General features: G+C 40.7%; 1 protein-coding gene across 1 annotated transcript in view; it reads left to right on the top strand.

Moving 5' to 3' along the window:
• LOC111863897 (tubulin beta chain) overlaps positions 1-19,151 on the top strand; it is a 44,736-nt gene extending 25,585 nt beyond the window's left edge. The window contains exons 2-9 of the mRNA XM_023850706.2: positions 1,337-1,445; positions 6,092-6,217; positions 6,797-7,026; positions 10,681-10,848; positions 14,391-14,576; positions 15,584-15,723; positions 16,959-17,220; positions 18,988-19,151. Coding sequence (XP_023706474.1) covers positions 1,337-1,445; positions 6,092-6,217; positions 6,797-7,026; positions 10,681-10,848; positions 14,391-14,576; positions 15,584-15,723; positions 16,959-17,220; positions 18,988-19,053 — 1,287 coding nt within the window. The 3' untranslated portion in view covers positions 19,054-19,151. The remainder of the gene's footprint in view (positions 1-1,336; positions 1,446-6,091; positions 6,218-6,796; positions 7,027-10,680; positions 10,849-14,390; positions 14,577-15,583; positions 15,724-16,958; positions 17,221-18,987) is intronic.
• Positions 19,152-19,357: the final 206 nt, after the last annotated feature.

Raw genomic sequence — 19,357 nt, 5'->3', positions numbered from 1 at the left:
TTGACTGCCGATTAATTAAATGAAACGAGATTAAAGTTATATTGTTATCTAACATAGTTCAGTTGGTATAGCAACGGGTTACAGGCTGGACGGTCGGTGTTCGATTCTCGGCAGAGGTAAGATTCTTTTCTCCACAGCGTTCAGACTCGCTCTGGGGCTGCTCACCTAGCCTCCAATCCAATAGTTAGTTAGTTAGAGAGGGTGGGTTTCCCCATGCACCGCGACCAGTTTGATCTATTGTGCTTCCCTCTATGATATTCTACCAGTCTATACCCTACCGATAAATGGTGCGTACCATCAGTCCCGCCGAGCTAGCGAGTTCGGCCACTTGCTTAGCGGTGTCTATAATGCTTCCCCCATCTATCAGAGGCCTTAGAGACTATTGTTGGGCGGGAAACGTCCTGGAATTTGGCTCAGTGATCCCCTTTGGGGATATGAGGTTCTCTTACGTGCCGTAAAGTTACGACACGGGACACACAGCTTAAAGTCCCTCCCGGAGGACTTGTTCCCTGAATGTTTCCGCCCTTAAAAATTCGACGACCTTCGCCGGGTATTTGAACCCGCGTACTACGAGTCATGAGGTGGGAACGTTACCTCTAGACTACGGAGGCCGCTTCCGATCCAATAAGTATCGGGGGCTGTTTCCCTGGGATTACAGCGGCAGGGGCGTGAGGCTGGCAACTCACTTTCATCTTTTGCCGACATCAAGAATGGTGGATACCTCCATTCCCCCATACCTCTTGATGGCGTGGCGCTTACTTGATTAAGCACAGGGACAACTTTATCAGTTGTTATTATCGAACATGTTGAGGCTATTACAGATTTCATTTCCAGCAAAGGTGCATGGAATAGGAAGATACCATCTTGGTGGTGGTGATGATCATGATAATAATGTCATGTTAATACCTGCAAATTTTAATGTAAACATTTTTCTACATATAGTTATGATTTTTAGGTCTTACAGCGTAAGGATCCATATTATGGCTTTCTGGGTTATGATACCGTGCAGTCTGGTACGTGGGTACCAACCTTCCTGGAGGCAGTATGGTCCTCCAAAATGTTGGTACCCTCATAACCAGACTGCACGGTGTCATGGCCCAGAAGAGCACAATATGAACACGTAACGCAATTGGCCGAAGATTAATTTTTGATTCTGTGCGGTGTGCTAAGTCCGTAACAATCGGTTTGTGTCGGAAAAATATGAACATCAACAACATCGAGGTATGAAAATTTTCTGAGAACACTTTTGGGGAAAGCGTACTGCGAACTTAAGACATACTTCTTCCTGTTATAGCGGAAATGCATGAAGTGATGGAACTTTCTGTGACTGTTGCAGTTCTGGGAGATCATCTCTGACGAGCATGGGATCGACCCCACTGGCATGTACCATGGCGACAATGATCTTCAGCTTGAGAGGATAAATGTGTACTACAACGAGGCAGCCCGTGAGTTCATTTCACTTTATTCTGAAGTGTCAATTAGGGATATAACGCCTTGTAGACCGTTGGCGTTTCGGAGGAATATATCGCCTCCATCTTCGGAGCCGAAGATTAAGCCGAACAGGAAACAAGCATGAAAGCAGATGACAAGCAGCAAGCTCTGTTTACCATCTGCTTTCATGCTGGTATCTTGCTCGGCTTAATCTTCAGCTGCACCTGTTTAATCACGTGTTTATACACACACACATACAGTGATCAGTGCATCATCACAAGCCATTTGTTCAATTACCACATGCTTAATGTAAATTGAACGTTATGTTTCGGCCACATAGGGTCATCTTCAGGTATATTCATTCGGAATGGGCCCAGTTCGAATCTTGGTCGTGGCATCGACTATGCAGATTGAGGGTTTTCTTGGTTTCCCTTGGTCCCTTCCCCAGATAAATGCCAGGATATTGCCTTAATTAGTCGATGACAGTTTCTTCGGAATACTTTTCGGTTAATATTTCACTAGTTATCCAACCATTCAACGCTATACGTTGTCTATTATTTGACAGCCCGTCGTTAGATTATCCCCCCCCCAAAAAAAAATAACATTGTGGAGGCGTTTATGACAGCAGTGGACTTTGACCGCCGGGAAAATTCCCAGTAAAACGCCATCCTACACCGTGAATCCCTGCAGGACTTAAGCTTACGCAATGAATAGCAAGAAAACGAATTTCCAAGAAACTCCGAAGTGGTAAAGACTCGAGAGGTGAAATACGCCACTGTTGCACGGATCGGCTACAGTCTTGGAAATATCGCGTGCTTTAGGGGGGATCACGTGTTGCCTAGCGGCGGAGAAACCGGGTCACCTAGGCACCTCGATCGGGCGATATTTATAAAACCGTCCAGACGGGTGACAGACGCACGGAGCATTCCTAAAGCAACTTCGTGGGCAGCGAATTATCCGGCGTCAGCTTAGGACGCCCACAGATAGGATGGGGGAGAATGGTTGATATGCATATCCATTGTTTATTTAAAGTCACTGTTTGAAGACCAACTCAGACTCTATAGCATCGAATGATAATGATTAATGAATTGGAAAAGATCTGGAAGGAAGCGATCGTAGCCTAATCGACATTTGGTCGGAGGGACCAAGGAAAACAACATAAAATCGTCAGGATATCCGGTGTATGGGCCGAGAGTCGAATCGAGTACTGTCAAAATACGAATCTCGAGCAGTGGTTCTCAATCGGTGTGCCGAAAACTACGAATTGCGCCGTGAAATTTTGAGAATTATTGTTTTGCACAATATAATCGTACATTTGCGTAAATTGTTGGAAACTAATATTTGTAACAAAACTTTATTACCATTCTGTTTTACGATAATTTTATGTTTTTCGTAATATTTAATAAATAGGTACAATTTTATTATAAATTTTAGTTCCAAATTCTAATTCTAGTGCGAATATCCCAAGTGTGCCAACAGAACCAAGAGGTTTTGTAAGTCTGTATGAATTAAACGACAGAGACCAGCTCCACACCGGAACAGCACCCCTCATAACAAGACCAAACCACAAGCATAAAACGAACATAGAAAAACATAGAAATCAAGACACCGCATACCCACAGACCAGCCGAATGCACAACTAGAACAGCAATACCAGTTCATACGGGGAACAAATTCCATAACATCAACAAGAACTTGGAGCGCAGCGTCTGGATTCGCCAAAACCCGAAATGCAAGAGGCATGTCATAATATCATCTTCGCTGTCTCTGTATGCCTCTAAAGCCCATTGTTGGTCCTTGGCCGCTTTTTCACGTTCTTAATCCTATACACATTCGGTAGGACTCCATGGACGGGGGATCGGTTAGTCGCAAGGCCGCTACCTACACACAGAACAACATAAACAGAATCAAAGCACACAGAAATCAGTGCCTCGTGTGGGATTGGTACCCACGATCCCAGCGTTCGAGCGAGCGAAGACAGTTCATGCATTAGACCCGCGCGGCCACTGTGATGGGCACAGTACTCAGTTGGCCATATACAAAACAGGCGTTACGTAAAACATGATGGTAAACATTGGCCCACTGTAAGGGAACTAGCGGACCAGAGGAAAAGGTCAGTGTAATAAAAGATACCTGATGATGGCCAAAGAAAGGGTCGATCATGTATAGTTAATATCTGATGTATAATGTAACGATACGAACGTTATAATGACGGGAACATTAATAGAAGTGACGAGAGTGGACAACGTTGATAGTTTAGCGAGTCAGTAATACAATTAACTATAAGCCTCTAATCAAACAACATGAGAATCAAGGACTCCGCTCCCATGGCTTTCAAGGCGTACAATCTGCGAACTGACGTATGGAGGAGTGGATGTATAGACCCACGTCTTCTTGACCTTGGCACTTGGAGGTGAATGGTCAGTTTCATGCCCCGGCCGTGTTACCCCCCGGTGAAAGAACCCCCGAACCCATAGTATAGGAGGTTGGGTGGGCCCAAGAGTCATTCTGGACGATAAGGAGAAGTGAAAATTCTTGCCTCCACCGGGACTCGAACTCCGACCGCTTGGTCTCCAGCCCATAGCAAGTTGCTAAACCGACTGGGCTATCCCGGATGTTTTTTTAAATAATGTTTCCAAAAAATTTGCCGCAGTGAGGTAGGGAACTGCGTGCGTTTTGTTGTGCGATGGTGTTCTGTTTACATGTTTTACACCCAAAATCATTCAACAAGTGTTGCGTAAATTTGTAACAGGGGGTCATGGACGCTACCTGCGATGAAGGGGGGGACGTGCCAGGAATCTTCCCCCACCAGATTTAAAAATAATGGAAACCAAGGGCAGAAGGAAATATGCCAAATATTAATATAAAAATCAAAAGTGTATTCTAAAAGAAACATTCTTCTGTCTTAAATATTTTAAGGCGATCAGTATAAATGTTTTTAATGACTCAAACGTAAGCCTGTAAGCAAATTATCTGACTGGCTTTCCCCACTTTGGAAAAACAGCCCAGGCAAATCCTATATTATTGTGAGTAGACACTATAAAAAGTTGTAAAGTTGATTTCATTTGTTGACCATAGGGTGTAACATAATTCCAGTGAAGCTGTGATTTTAGAACCCTTGTTAAAACGGGGCTACGCTCTTTTCTTTGAATTCACAGAATATTGATTGATGGTTGGCGGACATCTGCACGCCATGGCGACGGCAATTCTAAATTTAGTCATAATAAGTAATTAATGCTCTAGCCTTTGCAGTAAAACTTCAGTCGCCATGAAGAGGTCAGGTTTATTACACTGTATTTAGTCAAGCTGTCAGTAGCCCATTCACGAAATTAAGAGGTGATTGAATTCGGGTAATGCTTGCTACCATTCAGTTCAGAACCCTTTGTCTTTTCATCTGCTGTCTAAAGAGGCAAAAATTAGAGTATACAAAACTATAATGTTGCCTCTTGCTTTGTATTGGTGTGAAACTTGGTCTCTGACATTAAGGGAGGAACATAGACTGAGGGTGTTTGAGAACAGGGTGCTGAAGGGAATATTTAGACCAAAGAGGGATGAAGTGACAGGAGGTTTGAGAAAACTGCATAATGAGGAGCTCCATAACTTATACTCTTCACCAAATATAATTAGAATGATCATTTGAAGGAAGATTAGATGGGAAGGGCATGTAGCACGCATTGGAAGAAAACTGAAGAGGAGGAGGAGAAGAAGAATAATGCATGCAGGATTTTGGCGGGAAAGCCAAAAGGAAAGAGACCACTGGGAAGACCTAGACGTAGGTTGAAGGATAATATTAAACTGGATTTTAGATAGTATGAGGGGTATGGACAGGATTGATCTGGCTGAGGATAGGAACCAGTGGACGGCACTTGTGATCACGGCAATGAACCTTCGGGTTTCGTAAAATTTTGGGAAATTCTAGAGTTGCTGAGCGACTGGCAGTTTTTTTCAAGAAGGGCTCAGCTCCGTGGAGTTAGTTGGGTAGTCAGTAGCTCATAATACAGCGTGAAGTAAGAGACTGACTAATGAAATGATGAATTGGAAAGGATTTGAAAGGAAGTGGACTTGGCCTGTGTGAATGTACTGTCCTGGCGTTTGCCTAGAGGAACTGAAGAAAACGGTGAGAGATCTCAGGCGGGATAGTCAGTGTCGAGATTCGAACCTCTCCGAACAGAAGTCAGAAGTGTAACTTCGGTCCGTGAAGAAATTACAGGGGTCAGGGAAACAGATTGTATATAATGGGGGGGGGGGCGGAAGTTACGAACCCCACAAAGGAGGCGGGAAGGAGAAGCGCCGAGAACCTAATTTTGTGTACAGTGGTTTGAAGAGCATGAAGGTGAACTTCAACATCTTTCCTGGCCAGCACAATCACCATATCTGAACATCACTGAACCACTTCGGTCAGTTTTGGGAACTAGCTAGAGGCACAGATTCTGACCTCCAACATCTCTAAAGCAACTTGAAGAGGTTCTTCAATAAGAATGGTATAAAATTCCACTAGAGACTGTTCGAAACTCATACGAGTCCATTCCAAGAAGGATTGCGGCTGTATTGAAGGCAAAAAGATGGTCCAACACCATATTAATAACGAAATGTTTACAGTATCTATAGTGTTTCCATTATTTCGTCCAACCCGGTAATTTCTATTGTTATTGTTTTCTAGGCGGCAAGTATGTACCGCGAGCAATTCTGGTGGACCTCGAACCCGGAACCATGGATTCAGTACGCTCGGGACCGTTCGGGCAGCTGTTCAGACCGGACAACTATGTGTTCGGACAGAGTGGGGCAGGTGGGTTACTTTTCTGCTTCTTTAAGGGGAAGTTATAATCCTTGTATTCATAATATTAGTTTTTATCAAATTCAGATGAACTGTGTAAGCATTTACGAAGCTCCACATTCGTGACATCTGGTAGACATATGATTTTGGGTCTGCAGATCCACTGACTATTTTACAGAGATTTATTTCTAAACTTTTTTTTCATGATGATGAAATAAATTGTCTTTAGGAAATATAATTATGACCTTGGGTTTTTGCAGCTTTAGCATAATGCATGACTTCAGCTTTCAGGATTATGTCACGTAGAATGTTAGATGTTTTCCATTGTTTCGGAAAATATTGCAAATGCCATTTTCAGTATTGATAACTTGGGGGGGGGATCTGTATAAGAGCTGTCAAAATCACCCCAAAATAATTGACTGTGGAAATGGCAACAGCAGTGTTTGCCAAAACGTTGAAAGAAACTTCAGCACTCTAGGCTGCGTATTCCTGAAGAAATGTGTCATAATGTGAATCATGTTTCCAAGTAAATCACTGTAGAAATAAGTATGGTGCGTTCAGTGTGATGACAAGGTTTTATAATGTCAAAAGGGAACAACTGGGCAAAAGGCCACTACACAGAAGGTGCCGAGCTAGTGGATTCTGTTCTGGATGTCCTGCGCAAAGAGGCAGAAGCCTGTGACTGCTTGCAGGGGTTCCAGCTGGCCCACTCACTGGGCGGGGGCACAGGCTCTGGCATGGGGACATTGCTCATATCCAAGATACGAGAGGAATACCCCGACAGAATAATGAACACATTCAGTGTTGTGCCTTCTCCAAAGGTAGGCGCCACGGAAATTAAAAGAGGCAGGAAGATGTCTCTTTTATTGCAGAGAAAAATCTGCTGTTGCAAAGAGATTCACAGATACTGAAATTCTTTTGTGTTGAACGTGGTTAACTCTCTGAAGCATCAGGTTCATCCGTATAATTTTGAAACTTTCAGTGCTTAAAGCTGCATCTTCCTTTCATCTTATGAAGCACATGGAAATGCACTGTGCAGGCTGCACACTTAGCTTCTGAAGCTTCTGACATTGCTTTTATCTTACAGTCTTACATCTGTTACTGTATTTACAGTTCATTAGTGAAATGCCCGTTGAAAATTAATATCATCCCCTATTTATAGCTACAGTTTCCACAGATAACCCTTCAGTTGCTACACTCTTGCACATTATCGGTCTTGAGACGTGTTTCATCACCATAATTTTACAGAATATACATGCTGTTATCTTGAAAAGTTGTGGAAAGACAGCTTGATAACAGGTAAAAAAAAAGGTTAAATTTGTCCTTGCGCTTAACTAATTGAGCACTATACCATGAAAACATACAGGGGAGTGGATGTATAGGTCCACCATTCTTGCTCTCGGCATTAGAAGGAAGTGAGTGGCAAGCTTCACGTCCTGGTCATTTTATCCCCAGTGAAATAGCCTCCAGTACCCATCGGATAGGAGGCTGGGTGTGCTGCCTGGATGTTGTGGAGAACAGAAATTTTGCTCCCACTGAAAATCAAACCCTGGCCGTCCAGTACGTAGCGCATTGCCATACAGACTAAACTGTCCGGACTGTAAGACAGCTTGAATGAGTATAATAATATTATATTTCGGCACCCTGTTGCAGTGAAGCATCTCACTTATAGCCTTCTCCCGTCTATAATGCAACATTATTATTATTATTATTATTATTATTATTATTATTATTATTATTATTATTAATTTTGATGTTATAGGATCTCTGTTCTTCCTATTTCTTGTATTGCACTTACTCTGCAGTGTATATAATATGTTTATTAGTATGATTCTGTCCTTAATTCTTTGGTTATGCTACTTTTGTGTGCCTGTATAATAATAACAACAATAATAGTTGTGTAATATGGGCGCTGGTGAGGGCAAGCCAGGCATCTGCCCCTACACGGATATCTTTAAAAAAGACATGGAAAAGCAAAGGAAATATACCATACATTAGTGCAAAAATCTGTATGGGTTTCTAAATGCATTCTGCACCAAATACTTAGGGCAGTCAGTAAAAATATCTATAAACGGCCTAAACGTAAGATTTTACACAAATTATGTGCCCCCCCCCCGGGAAAAGCCTGGTGGCACCCAGGGTAATGATGCCTCTTTTTCACAAAGGTGGGAACTGTAATACAAACCGAAACACTGCTATTTATTGCCATCTTCTGGATGTATCATAACTAACGGAGATTATGTTGGATTTGAGATTCTGTTGACAGTGACTGTGAAAAGTGTAGGGTCTTCTGGGTTGTAACGCCTGTAATTCGACCCTGAAGATGGAGACATTATGTTCTTTCAAACCTTGGGCTGTCTTGCTTAACTTCAATGCTTGGCGCTTTTGCAAAACAAGGTGCTGGGATTTGAAACCATTACCACAAATATGTTCTGAAACTAATGATGTTAATGAAAAGTAATGTAGCACCCAGGCCGCGCCATAGCTCAAGCGGTTAATCATTGGCTTCCCACTGCGGTGGCCCGGGTTTGAGCCCTGATCTGGTCAAGTGGGATTTGTGGTGGACAAAGTGGCGCTGGGGCGGGTTTTATCCGAGTACTTCGGTTTCCCCTGCCAATCAGTGGCCACTGTGCTGAGTGGACCCAGCTGGACTCCACCCCCCACTATGCGAAATTTTAAACATAGCACCCATTGTGAATTCAATAAGTATCATTTGTTTTATAATCTATTACACTGTTAACCTCCCATGCTCTCTCTCTCTCTGTTTCCAGTCCTACATGTCCTCAAACGATGCTTCGAGGCTGATGTTTGATGCCACTTCGCAAATAACACACACAAAGTGTAATAAATCTCATTCTTACAAAAAGCGTTACACATACACACATCTGTAAAATAATATTGTTTCCAGCTTTATCCAATCATACTGTGAAAAACTGGACCAGATTTGTACATACCACAATCATGGGTGGAGGAAAAAGGATTTCCAGAGCTGGGTAGATGCTACAGATCAGTAGAGTGTCTGGTGGGATGACCAACATACTCGTATATAATGGAAATTCGTACATAGTAGGATCATGAATTTGTTCTACATGTATCATTGTAGGAATGCTAGTTATGACATCTTAAGGCACTGGGAAAAGTTTCCACGAAATGAAGCGCTCTGGAACTAAACAGACAGTATGTACTCATGTCTGCCGACCATTTCCACCCCTCTGACCATTATTCCCCACATATCAATTGTTGAACAACGTATATAGCATCAGTAGTTAACTTTTTGTCAGGCCTAAAAGGTAAAGTTGTCCCTGTACTTAAGTAATTAAGCACTGCACCATGAAGGCATATGGGGATGTTGGTGTATAGATCCACATTTTCTTGACCTTGGCACTAGTTGGAGGTGAATGGTCAGCTTCACATTTCGGCCGCTTTACCCCCGGTACCCATTGGATAGGAGGTTGGGTGGACGACATGGAGAAGAAAAAATTCTTGACCCTACCGGGACTCGAACTCTTGACCCCTCAGTAATCCAGCCCATAGATAATTGCTATACCGACTATGCTATCCCAGCTCGCAATAACAAGAATGGTCCTTTCACTAATCCTATCCGCACTGGGTGGTAATTGGGATGATCGGAACTCTTTTGTAGGGATAACAGGGTAAAATATCTGCTTTGAAAGGTTATATAGATGGTATTACTGGGTTGCTGTGCTGCAGCCATCACCTAGTATCGTGAACATATCACAACCAGCTCTTTACTACCCTGAACAGATCGCATTTTGAAAACTGATATATTTCCTGTCTCAGATGGCAAAGTGGACAGGCATACATGTATATTCATTTGGACCTGTTAGATAGAGCTAATCTCAGTTATTAAAGAACCTCAGTCATAAAAAGAACTTGTGGATGGGATGATAACGTAAAAATGTATCTTATATGATTAGGTTGTTAGTATGTGAACTGGAATAAAAATCTGAAGACAGGATCTGCCATGTGGTGACAGTGATGAAGTGTGGGCTTCCATTACAAACAGTATCAAACCAGATGAGTAAATATCAGCTGCTCAAGGAGAACTCCATACCATGTAGTTAGGTACAGACTGTATTTTTAGACCTGGTCTCAGGATTATTAGTAACGAAAAATATGGTAGGAAGTAACATGGCAGTAATTGCAGCTGCGCTGTGAGAGGGAGGGTGATACAGTGTAACTATGACTCCTGTTATAAACCATACCCTACAATCGTTATCTCAGTTAGTGGACTCGAATTATTCACAGAGAATGCTGTCCAGAACAGCCAAGTCTAAAAATATGTACGTTAATTAGGAATCAATCACTCAGTTGAAGGGTTTCATGTAGCAAAATGTGTGAAATCTTTGTACTGTGCTGACAGTGTTTTCAGTGCTTGTGTAAAACTGTCTGCTTACTGTGTGGATATCTTGCTTGTTGGTTGGGCTGGCAAGTTGTGTGCCGTATGCTTACAGGTGTCAGACACAGTGGTAGAGCCATACAATGCAACCCTATCAGTGCATCAGTTGGTTGAGAACACTGATGAGACATTCTGCATAGACAACGAGGCTCTGTACGACATCTGTTTTCGCACGCTCAAACTCACCTCACCCACATACGGGGATCTCAACCATCTCGTCTCCGTAAGTAGGGAAGGGGTTACTGTACCACAGTACACAATTTCTTTCAGGTATCTAAAGTGGTTTTGGAACCCTACAATGCAGTGCTTTCAGCGCACCAGTTGGTGGAAACAGCAGTGGAACTTACTGCATTGACAATGAAGCTTTATGTGATATCTGCATTAGGAACCTGTGTCTCACAGAGCCAACCTACAGGGACCTCAATGAGCTAGTGTCTGTGAGTACTGACTGGAGGGAACACTTGCATTCATGTGTTATATTCACTTCAGATGTCACTGCCACATCTGTTACATCTGACTCATCTGATTTTAGTGAAAACCTAAAGGAAAGAGACCACTTAGAGCAGGCATGTCCAACTTCAAACAGGTTGTGATCGACTTTTTAGTGTCAAAACTGCCAGTGATCTTCCACGCCCTCCTCCTATCATCATACCTCGCTTTAAACAAAAATATTGGTAAAAATAACATGACACATGATGTTTGTTGTAAAAGCAACTAGTAACTGGGCTGTGTGTCTGTGTGTAGATTCTTCCAGTTGGAGGGAGAAAGCAATACAATTGGAAACATCTTTCAACAACTGTCCAGTTATGTTTCCACATATCATTTCTACTCGCCGCACAGTGGTGTTTCTTGATAATTGAAGATCTTGAATAGTAGCTATGATCTCTTTCTTATTTTTAAGTCCTTCAAAAAGATTATCAGCTATTTCAAGAAAACACTCTTCTACAAATTCCCCTTTAGTGAAAGGTTTGCATTTTTTAACAATCAGATTGCTGACCTTGAAGGATGATTTGGTTGCATTGTTAGAAAGTGACCTTGGTTTTGCCATCAGCTGTTGTTGAGCAGCTAAGTTCGATTTAAGTTCTTGGAGCTTAAGTGTACGAATTTCACATTTGGGTGGAAAATCAGCATCATACTTATTGCTATGGAGAGTATTATAATGACATTCCAGGTTACCTTTTTTTTGTCAAGGATACTGAGGCGTTGCATTTTCCACTATATTGAGGTAACTGTTTTGTCTGGCACATGCACACAGACACTTTCAAAATTAATAAAATAACGTGGGCAGGCACTTACTGTCCCTTTGATTACAGTGAGCTAATCCCCAAACTCTATATTTGTTTAATGCACAGCAAAGCAACAAATCTCCACTAACAGCTAATATAATAATACGTCTCACTTGTTAGTTCAACAAACGGGGATTCACAGTTGACTGGAGGGAGGGAACGAAGTGAATCACACATTCTGTCGATCACTCTTGCACCAGAACACACACGGCTGACAACGAGTGATGAAACAGAGTCCATGTGATAAGCATAGAGTAGGGACTTCCCCACAGTTCACTTAACACAAGTGTAAAGCAATTTTCACGTAAGCTACATAAGAACAGAAAAATAGGACTAATACGTATTTTCCCTTCAAAATCTGAATATAATCATATTATATTACAAGTGAATTAACATGCTTTTCACGTATAATTTCCTTATAGGACTATGAGATGGACCAAAAATCGTCCTGCGATTGATGCGTTGGACATGCCTGACTTAGAGGATCTAAATACTGATGGGAAATTATAAAAAGAGTTCTTGTAAGAAATAGGATGGAAGGGTGTGGAATGGATTAATCCACCTAACGATAGGAACCAATGGTGAGCTTTTGTCAACACCATGATGAACCTTTGGGTTCCATAATCCGCTGGGAATTCCTTGATAAACTGATCAACTGTTAACTTCTCATGAATAACTGTTCTATGGATGCATTTTGTTATATTTCAGTTCAGAATCTACAATTAACCTGTCTACTATCCAAAACGATATTATAAAAATAAGTGGAAAAGTGTTCAGTAGTACTTCATTGGTGGTGTTAATGTGGAATAATCTTATGTCCCCAGAAAAGTGTCCAGTTTGTATCCATCATGCAAAAAAGAGAAATGCTTTTGAAAGTTAGCCTGGTAAGGACTATTGCACACTCAGGAAGTGGTGATAGGCATTGTCAAATGTATGAGTGATTATAGACAGGGTTTGGTTTGCTAATTAGATTTATTGAACACTTACAGATGGTAACTACAAGTAATTATATTGATGTTGCTAATACACTTTACAATTCACTACAGCACTCACTAAGTCTTCTCAGTCTCTTCTATCTCCACTGGTTGTCACCTCGTAATGTCTTCCAAATCCATAGCTTCCTCAGTTTCCATGTTTACATCCTTACTGGCTGGCATCTGTCTCACAACCAACAAAACTCTAGACTTGTCCTGTTTGTATTAACACCTCAGCACAGCCCGCATAGAAAACACCTCTCCAAATAGCTCTTCTGTTGCTGCATCACGTGGCTGTTGCAAGGACTGTAAAACACTGCTTTCAAGTTAGTCGATTGGTGCTTGTTAGGAAACTTTTGTGGCTATTGCCTAGCAACAGCCATTGCTTACAGAGTCATTACTTAGCAACAGGTCTACATGCTACAGTATGTATCAAGCAGTGGTGGAGTAATGATTAGCAGGGGAAAACTGAAGGAACTCAGAAACCTGATACAGAGTCACTTCATCCACCATGAATCTCACATGAAGTTACTCAGGATTGAACCTGATATTCTGCGGTGAGATGCCAGCATCATCATGCCTGAGCTGTGGCATAGCCAGTTGGAAGTGCTTGGATATAAATTGTTGAGGGAAATATTTGGATCTAAATGGGGTGAATTTTATGTATGGTTTATTTAACAGTGATGTCAGTAGTCAGACTGTATAGTGTTGAATGGCATGATGATTAGCAGTGAGAGATGAGACTGGTTGTGGTCCAGAAGTTAATATAATTTAAATTGGTAATATTTTCATTGCGTGAAAATGTTCACTGAATGGATGTAGATATTCCTAAGTAGCAGTGTTGTTGGGTTGTAGAATTATGAGCTCAAATGTAACAGTATTTCTGAGACACTTTTTGAAAAGTACTGAGGGTAAGATTAAGAAGGGATAGAATTGTAAATTAAATTTTTTAGCAAGATGTTGTGATTCAGAATTTGTTAGCAGAACAGAAATGATTACAGTAGTCCAACTATGTAAAATTAATAAAAATAAAATTTGAAGGATGGGGTGACATGGAACAAATTAATTCAGATATGAGGGGTGGGAAGAGCTGCTAAGAAACTGATAAGGCAAGACTGTAGGAAGAAAAAAGCGACTGGAGACTGTCAGTCAAGCCATATAAAGTGGTTCTGATGCTAGAAGATAATAAATATTACAGTAAAGTAGCTAATACTCCTGCTTCATTTGGGAAATTTCAAATCTTCACCGAGCGACTGGTTATGCTGAAAGGCTTTTTGTGGTTTTCCCCAGTCCCTACAGGCAAATACTGGGCTAGAACCTCAAATTAAGCCACAACCACTAGCTTCCACATCCTTCCCAGCTTATTCACTAATCATTCTGTCACTCAGTGCTATGTAATGTGAACTACTAATAGCCTCGTTTAATGAGCTATATATAAGTAAATACTCTGCAGTCACTACAGTTAAATATCTACCAAGTGACTTTACTGTTTTTATTTCCACTAGGTCACAATGTCAGGGGTAACAACATGCCTGAGGTTCCCAGGCCAGTTGAACGCTGATCTCCGTAAACTGGCAGTCAATATGGTGCCTTTTCCACGCCTGCATTTCTTCATGCCTGGGTTTGCCCCACTGACAGCACGAGGGAGCCAACAGTACCGTGCCCTCACTGTGCCAGAACTCACACAACAGGTTGGTGGTAACATTGTCAAGTGTATCCTTAGTCTGGTATTTTTAAATACAACACAATTTAGGGGTTAGAGGTATTGCAGTAATGATAGTTTCAGTATTATGATTACAGTTAACATCACTGTCTTAACACTTGTGACAGTATAGTGTTCTGTCCAGTGTTAATCATCCCTGTGGTATAGGATATAGGACTGGAATTTTCGTGGTCATGTTTCTGAAGATGTTTTAAAGTAGTTTGTATGTGCATGCCACCACACCTCCCTCGAACCATGTTAAGTCCACACTCATATGCATTCTAAGATTATTTCAGTACTATCCTCCCGTCAGCACTTGTGTTTCTTATGTCATCTCTTTCCTTCAAGTTTCCAGACTAAAATTTTGTATGCATTTCCATCACCCATATGTACTACATGCCTGTTCTGAATTCCTGTTGTAAGGATATAATTAGTAAACAGTGAAATCCTCAAACATGCAAAACTTTCATGGCAGCTGAGAGTGATAAAATCTCAGGTTACCAACTGTGGTGTTCAGAACCAAAATCCTCTGGGATCCAGTGGAATAGAGCACTACACAGAAAAACCTTAATTGTAAGGAATACAGTCAATTTTTAACTTTGTCTCTGAAGCTGAACCTTCACTTTCTTCAAGCTATAAACAAGGTATTTCAATTAGAAGCATTGGTAGTTGAAGGCTATAGGCTGGATTCATTCTGTATTTGAGATCAGGGAACTCTGCTACCATTTTTCAACATTTCAAAATAATAATCATAGCTTTTTAATNAGGAAATCACCTCCTGCAGTTATGACCTAAAGTCGTGAAACACCCTTTATAGGTTACCATGAAAGCTTACACAAGAGGTTCTTTAAATAAAAGTAAGCATGGTAAGGAATAAATGAAGAAAATAAAACTATTTTACCCAATATCAGATTACTGTCAATAAACTTCAGCCTGGTGTCTTTAACCTGTTATATTTATTGAGGTTTCAGCTCAAACATGACTGCTGTGTTGCAGATGTTTGACGCTAAGAACATGATGGCAGCTTGCGACCCCCGTCATGGACGATACCTCACTGTAGCAGCCATCTTTAGGGGTATGATGTCCATGAAAGAGGTTGATGAACAGATGCTTAATGTTCAAAACAAGAATTCCAGGTAACAACAAAACGTTCATCTGTAAGAGTACATTCTTTGCGTACTTAAGGCAAACAGAACTGAAACTGCTAACTTTATTCAAATGAAGGTAGAATAAAATGTAAGCTGTGTACCCTGTCATGAGCATTCTCCCACCTCTGATTTCCAACAAATGTATTATGATATACTGCCATCAGCTTCGTCTTCTGGCAGGCTGCGCCATAGCTCAAGTGGTTAGTCGCTGGCTTCCCACCACGGCGGCCCAGGTTCGATCCCGGGTCTAGTCAAGTGGGATTTGTGGTGGACAAAGTGGCACTGGGGCAGGTTTTCTCCAAGTACTTCAGTTTCCCCTGCCAATCTTCATTCCACCAGGTGCTCCATAATCACCCTCACCTATCATCTGGAGCTGGTACAATAGGCCAGAAGTGGCCACAGTACAAGGGACTTAGTCCCACCCCACTAGCAATAAAAAAAATATTTTGGCACTACTTCCATTTTATAGAGGTAAACAAATTAAATGTCTAATCTCTTCCTTCTCCTAACCTTTCTTCGTGTTCTTGACTTTCTTGGTATTCTTCAACAAAGCAAAATTCTGTAACCTAAATGTTTGTAGTTTTGGGGTAACTGTAATTCTTCAAACTGCATTTATATATGTAAATACACATTACAGTTCTTGGGAAAATGTGACAGCATATCTCAGGGGGACAATTATTGTCCTGAGGTTTTCATGGCTGGAGTTCTTTGAACAATTTACACTTTCAGTAATATGCCATGTAGAATGTTGAAGAAGACTTTCCATTATGGCAAACACTGCCTTTGCCATCTTCAGAGTCGATGTCTTTGGAGTATGTTACGAAAGCTAGTATAGTTCTCCCAATGGGTAGTGAGTCGGAGATGAAAACATGGATGTAATATGGTAGCAGGGTAATTATATCTTCATGCAATCATGGCTTCACTGTTACTCATTGCCCACTGTGAGTTCTGTACAAGGGCTCCCAAAATCCACATAGAAACATTGACATAGCAACTGCAATGCTTGCTGAAACATTGTAAAACCTTCAGTATCCTGCAGAGCTTATTTCCAAAAATTGAAGTCATACTGATGGGGAAAGAATTAAGACATTGTGGTAAAAAAAGGGGCTAGTATGAAAAGTAACAGGAAGAAATGTAGTACACTGCTTGAGAAAAGCTGTGCGTAAAATATAGAAAAAGATGAGTGTTGCATTCACAGGATGTCACGTGCATTTATTTTTCAGTTACTTCGTGGAATGGATCCCAAATAACGTGAAGGTTGCAGTATGTGATATTCCTCCACGTGGTCTTCGGATGTCAGCAACATTCATTGGTAACACAACTGCAATCCAGGAGATATTCAGACGCATTTCTGAACAGTTCACAGCAATGTTTCGGCGCAAAGCATTCTTACACTGGTACACAGGAGAGGGGATGGATGAAATGGAGTTTACAGAAGCAGAATCCAACATGAATGATCTCGTGTCTGAATATCAGCAATATCAGGTAAAAAAAAAAAGCTTTCTGGTTCAAAATTCTAAAATATTTTCCCTCTTTTTTTAGGCAATGCCTCGGTAAATACATTCTCACAGGAATGAATGCACAAAACGAAGAACTGTTAGATGTATCGTTTTCTGTGCAGTCCATGTTGTATCACAGGAGAGTCTGCGTATCCCCCTATTGCAAGGCAAATAGCTAAGAAAACATGTTCCCACAGCAATGAAGAATTCTTGGATGTGTCATTTTCTGTGGTCCATGTCGTACTAAAGGAAAGCAGGCAAGTTCTACCCAGAACTTCTTGTTTTTACGAGATATATGTTAAATCCATTATAGCTGTCTTTGTTTAATTACACCTACAAATTTATGGCTTACTTAACAATGCTGTCAGTAGCTCATACTATATAGCACTGAATGGTAGAATTAGTGAGTAATGAACTGAAAAAGATGGGGAAGCAAGCAGCCGTGACCTACACAGAGATATTATCCTGGTATTGGTCTGAAGGGGCCAAAGAAGACCACTAATGATCTTAGGGTAGCTGGTCTCTGGGCCAAGATCTCAACCTGGAACCCCCAGAATACAAAGCAGAATTGTGAACCACTCAGCCATGTTTGGTTTAGTTGAAATGTACAGAATACAAAATTTGCTTCTTAGTACTTCCTTAAACTCACTTCAATTCAAATATTTTCAGACAATTTAATTTTGATATATTTATGATTCACCATCTTTGCCTCAATATAAAGTACCATTTATTCCCCTCCCTCAAAATACTGACTGTTCATTACGTTTGCACATAGGCATTTAAAAAAAAATATGGTTATTCATTAATATTATCATGTGTTAGTGACTGTGAGTTTGGATTGATCATTGGGTTTACTGAAATCTTACAACTTGTAACTAAAAGCAGTTATAATGCTGTTACTAATTTGTGCACTCTGCTTCTTGCTACAACACATGCTAAGTAAACTTCAGTTATCACCAGCCATTGATCGGTTATGGTTCCCAACACTGTGGATTCCTCAGCTTTCATGTTCATGTCCTTACTGGCTGGCGACTGTCTCAGTTAACCCATGATGACAGCTAACTCAAAGTCAAAGTCACTTTACTGCTGGCGGCTTACTGCTGATGTGTTTGACTCAGCGTCAAGCCCCTTGAGACCCACAATCAAAATTTCTTTTTTTCAACTGAACCATTGTAGTAGTAGCCCTTACATAATATCTCTGATTAGAAAATGGGTTTGCCTGTTATGAATATGCTTGGCCTTTCATCAAGTGTACATTTCACACATACAGTATGTTACTGAAAAATTCTTCCTTTTACACTACACAAACACACACACGTCCTCTGTCAGTACAGGCTTTGCAGACCAGATCATGTCTCTCTTACATAGCTTAGTTGGCAACTAACATTCTCAATTTCTTATATAGCCTTGGCACAGACCACATTCAACAATTCCTCTGTTGTTGCATGGTTATTCATTACTACAGAAACATGTTTAACCAGCTGTTGCTTGACAATGGATGTCCTTTCTGGCTGCTATTCCAGCTCCCATCCCTCATATCACAATATTAGTTAATTTTATGTTCTGATAACAACATACACAATTGCAATTAGAACGTTTGTCTGGAGTTCATCCTTTAACCTGAGAAGATTAAATTATATTTTGTATAACTGACATGTAAAAATATTATTTACCCATCAATGTAAACCTTCCTAATTGGAATGTTAGGAAAGAAAATTTTGACATTACATAGCACTATGCATTCCTTTTTCAGGATGCTACCGCCGAGGATGATGTTGAGTTTGATGAGGAAGAAGAGCTAGTGGAGGAAGCGGAATGATAATTCTTACACCACAGACACTGTCTTCCTTCATCCAATTTATAATGTTAAATAATAAAATAAGTTGATTTATAAATAAACTGTTCAAGGAAACAGAATGATAATTCTTACACCTTGTATACTGTCTTCTTTCATCATATTTGTAATGTTAAATAATAAAATAAATTGATTTATAAATAAACTTTTTAAAAATTTCATGTAAATCTTCTGTCATAAGGAAATTCCTAAACGTTTTAAAACATAAATGTGATTATGATAGTACCATATTCTAATCTAAAAACAGATGTACTTGAATGTGATTTAT

This window comes from Cryptotermes secundus, unplaced genomic scaffold (genome assembly GCF_002891405.2).
Source record: "Cryptotermes secundus unplaced genomic scaffold, Csec_1.0 scaffold171, whole genome shotgun sequence".
In the NCBI taxonomy this organism is placed as follows: Eukaryota; Metazoa; Arthropoda; class Insecta; order Blattodea; family Kalotermitidae; genus Cryptotermes; species Cryptotermes secundus.
Note: the sequence above shows the minus strand (reverse complement) of the source record. Positions and strands in the feature narration are given on the sequence as shown.